General features: G+C 27.5%; 1 protein-coding gene across 4 annotated transcripts in view; it reads right to left on the reverse strand.

Moving 5' to 3' along the window:
• The window catches only part of LOC107468303 (GDSL esterase/lipase At1g28580), a 13291-nt gene extending 11834 nt beyond the window's left edge, over window positions 1-1457 (reverse strand). For all 4 annotated transcript variants that reach the window (XM_052255203.1, XM_052255204.1, XM_016087565.3 and 1 more), the window contains exons 1-2: window positions 1138-1457; window positions 701-934 (exon numbers count right to left, since the gene is read on the reverse strand). In XM_052255203.1, the coding sequence (XP_052111163.1) occupies window positions 701-934; window positions 1138-1417 (514 nt within the window). In that variant the 5' untranslated portion in view covers window positions 1418-1457. The remainder of the gene's footprint in view (window positions 1-700; window positions 935-1137) is intronic.
• Between the last annotated feature and the right edge of the window lie 2892 nt (window positions 1458-4349).

Consider the following 4349-nt stretch of genomic DNA (forward strand, 5'->3'; position numbering starts at 1 on the left):
CTTTTCGTAGAAAGTAATAATTACTTTTTTATGTCGTGGCCTTCTCCCCAAAAAAATTGTTGATGTTTTGTTTTATTTATTTATCTGCTTTTCTTTAATTCACATCATGTTATTGTTGAAGATAATTTTTACTTTTTAGGTAAAATATAATTTTCTTTGCCATAAAACAATTATTGAATCCAAAACGAAATCGCTTATAAAATATTTTCTTTCTTGATATTATTAGGTCTATTTAAAAAGTTTTAAAAGTAATATCTTTAAGCTTTTGACTTATAAAGAATAGTAATATTAATGTCTGATATAATTTTTAAAATTAAATTGCAGTTTTTTAATAAATTATTTAAAAATTTATAAAGAAGTTAAAAAATGACTTCTTTTATAATAAAAAATTTTTTATTATATTTAAATTATTTTTCAACTACTAATGATGTTATTATTTTGTAAAGAAGACTGTAGTAGTTCAGTAATTTTAGTTATTATTTCATTATTATAAATATTAAATTATTTTTAATAAATAAATTTTATTAATTTATAAGTATAAATTTTAAAAAATATGAGTATAAATTATATTGATTTATGTGTATAAATTTAAATAAATATAAATATAAATTATTATTAACAAAATATTAAACCAAAATGATAATATTTCAATATTTGTAATCTGAAGGAAGAGTGGGAGAGAAAAAGGAAAAATGATTACCTGAAGAAGAATTACAAATGGAAGGAAGCAAGTGTTGGAACCAATCTAGCTGCACTCCGAGAGAATAGTTGGTGGCAATATCATTTATACCCTTATCCACGAAGAAGCTGGGATCTAAAGCAGTGGCACCTCCAACTGCAAAGTTGACTCCCTCCTCCATCGGCTTCCAATCTCTTATCTTGCCATTCTTGATTCCCAAGTATGGTTTCAGCAGCGGAATTCCCATGTGCTCAGCTATATACACATACATATATGAGAAAGTTTACGGGATTAAGAATTTTTGTATTTTGTGGCCAATATTTAACTATCAAAAGAAAAGTGAGTGATTTTTTATCATGATATATAATTTTATACTATTAAAAATACTGTTGATAGCCAATTGATGATTACAAAATATAAAAGAATATAATTAAGGAGAAGATCGAGCGAGATGTTACCAAAGAAATCGATGATAAGGCGGCCATTAGACCATCTTCCAGTTGGGTGATGGAAGTAGGTTTCACCATAAGGAAGGTTTAATACGAGAGATTGCGACGGTGGTATGTGATGATCGGTGTTAATGTCAAAGTATAAGTTTCCGGTGTCGGCAATGGAATCTCCGAAGCTGTATATGGTTGTGAAGCAGCGGCTGGAAATGGAGGAAGAAGCAGCCACGTGGAGGAGGACGATAAGAAGCTGAAGCGGTGCTGTCAAAAACTTGAGCCATGAAGAAGCCATGTGCTGTCCCTCTCACACCTCCAATTCTCTCAGTGCCTCCTCTTTTGCTCTTTTATAATCCTTTACGACCACAATCACCGTAGCAATTATGACACTCAGTTTTAATATTTTTTTTAACCAAAAATAGGAGACTCGAACTCGCAACCTTTTAATTGAATATAGAAAAATATGTTATTTAAATTATAACTCGTTGACATTTTTAATATTTTTGTTATCAAATATAAATATAAATTATTATTAATCAAATACTAATAAAGAATAATAATATTTATTGATAGTATAGTATTGCACTCTACATACATATTAATTATTTACCATAAAATTGACACACCACCTAACATATACACGTTATTTTTTAGGAATCATTTTCACCTGAACCGTAGTAATTGTCAATAAAATGAATTTTCGTTAATATTTTTTTATAAATAACTTATTGACTTTAATAATGATTTACATATTTCTAGCAGTTGTAAATTGTGATAAAAATAAAATAAATTATGTATATTAAAGTTTGTAAAGTTTTTTTTTTCTCATTTTTTATTAATACCTTAAGTTAATCTTAGACAAATATGTAAAAGTATTCAGTTATATATGGTACCAAATTAAAAATGTCTGTGTTACATATAACTTCAATGCTACACCTACCACTTTATAGTTATTATTGTAGAATATATTATATCAATACATTGATTGTATTACGAAATCTATAATGAAAATAATTTATCCTAGTTTTTATCAAAATTAAATTCTACTTATGAGTAAACACGCACATTTACAAAAACAAATTAGATCAAACATTTTAATTTTTAACAAATTTTTGTTTTCTAAAAATTCTCTAAAACTACTATAATGAAACATTGGTCTTTTCATTATTTTAAATGAAATTAATTTGTCTTATAATAATATATTTTAAAATTAATTATTTTATAATAAATTTTTTTAAACAAATTATTTATTTGACATTGAAAATTTAACTGAAAGTGATATATATTAATCTATCCAAAAAGAGAAAAGCTCTGCATACAAGTCGTTAGGGCTTGTATACTTTACAAGTTAATTAACGAATAAACCCCAAAAACACGATGCAAGGTCTACGTTCTTCTTCTTTTTCTTCTTCCTCTTCTTCTTCTTCTTCTTCTTCTTTTCATAATCGTTTGGATGTATTTCTATAATCGTTTGGGTGAATTTCTGTAACCGTTCGGGTGTATTTCTGTAATCCTTTGGGTGTATTTCTGTAATCGTTTGGGTGTATTTCTGAAGTTCCATTATCTTCAAATTTGGCAAGAAAATTATTTTTATGGAGGAAGAAGAAGAAGAGTCGTTCATAATGCATGGTGAATAGCGCGCTTTGGAAATAGGAAGTTGTTGAATAACGTGCGTTTTATTTACTCTTGAATATGGAAGTGTGTAATGCGTTAATTAAGTGTAATGCGTGTGTTTTATTGAACTTGTAAGACTTGTAAGTAAAAAAGACTTATATGTGTAGTATACCTCGTCCAAAAAATAAAAAATTGTTGAGTAAAGTGTTCATTCTAATTTTTTTAGACCAATTTGAGTGTTTAGTCAACTCTTATTTATACATGTTTTAAATACATCATATCATATTATGATGATTTTCATTGATATAAAATAATTTTATAAGTAAAATATATATACAAAATAATATTATATAAAAAATAAAATTCATTATTTTTTAATAATACTCTAAACATCAATAATATAAAAATAAAATATTGATCAAGATATTTTTCATTTATAAATTCTAAAATTTATAAGTCTGTTAGCTACAATTCACACATGCCATTTCTACTATTGTAATTCTCGCTTAACAAATTAAAGCAAGCAATCTTTTTTGCTATTTTCATCAATATAGAACATAGTCAGATGAATATCATTGCTCAATTTTAAAACAGTACGGTATCACGCATCGTCATCAGTCGTCACCTACCTCACCAGATGTTCCATGGTCACAATTCTTTTATTCATAAAAGGTTGTTACCCATCACTTTCGATCTTTATAGCGTAATTTTACAAATATAGCCACGTGGCCAAGAGCATGTTGAACCAGAGAAAAGTGAGAGAAAAGATGAAAATTTACATGCAGTCGATTTTACGTGAAGTTGATATTTAAGAGCCGTTAAATAATTTAACTGATTTGACTAAATTTTTACTTAACAACTCTTAAATATCAATTTCACATGAAGTTGATTTGACATGAGTTTTTACCGAAAGAAAAAAGAGTAATGAAACTTGCAATAACGAAGACTCTCAATTATTACAATGCTAATTAACTACCTGATAGATATAGCAAACTGTACAAGTTGTCATAACTACTTACACTGGAAGCAAAATGTGTAACAAACTTAACATAGTGTAAATAGCAATCACCTAGCTAATTCTTGACCACAAACTTTGATTGACTTCTTCTATTTCAAACTGTTTGGGGTAACTGCTGATGATAGTAAAGTAAGAAGGTTAAGCCGTGGCAGTAGTGTTGTCATTTCTGAAGCTTCACTGATTTTGGTTGTCTGCCACTTTGATCTCAATTGCTTTATGCGTGCTGATTGTGAAACGTGGGAAGCGTCACACTCACACTACGAACTGAATAGTGATGATTATTCTGTTATCCACTATTGATATTAAATATTAAAAATGAATATTTCCTATATTTTATTCTAAAGTTTTACATACACAAGCCCTACTAATTATTGCCTCGTGCTTCACGCGGACAATAAAGAAGTCTCGTCCAATCTCAACTTTTGGTTTGGCCTACTAATAGATATTAACATATGAACATATATGATGATATCATCTCTATCAATTTTTTTTTCATTCCATCAATCACATTTTAACTAAAATTTTTATATTAATTTTTTTCTGACCATCTTTATATATATATACTATTCATTAATTTTAAATTCACAAACTCATC

The sequence above is a fragment of the Arachis duranensis genome, chromosome 10 (assembly GCF_000817695.3).
Source record: "Arachis duranensis cultivar V14167 chromosome 10, aradu.V14167.gnm2.J7QH, whole genome shotgun sequence".
Taxonomy (NCBI): domain Eukaryota; kingdom Viridiplantae; phylum Streptophyta; class Magnoliopsida; order Fabales; family Fabaceae; genus Arachis; species Arachis duranensis.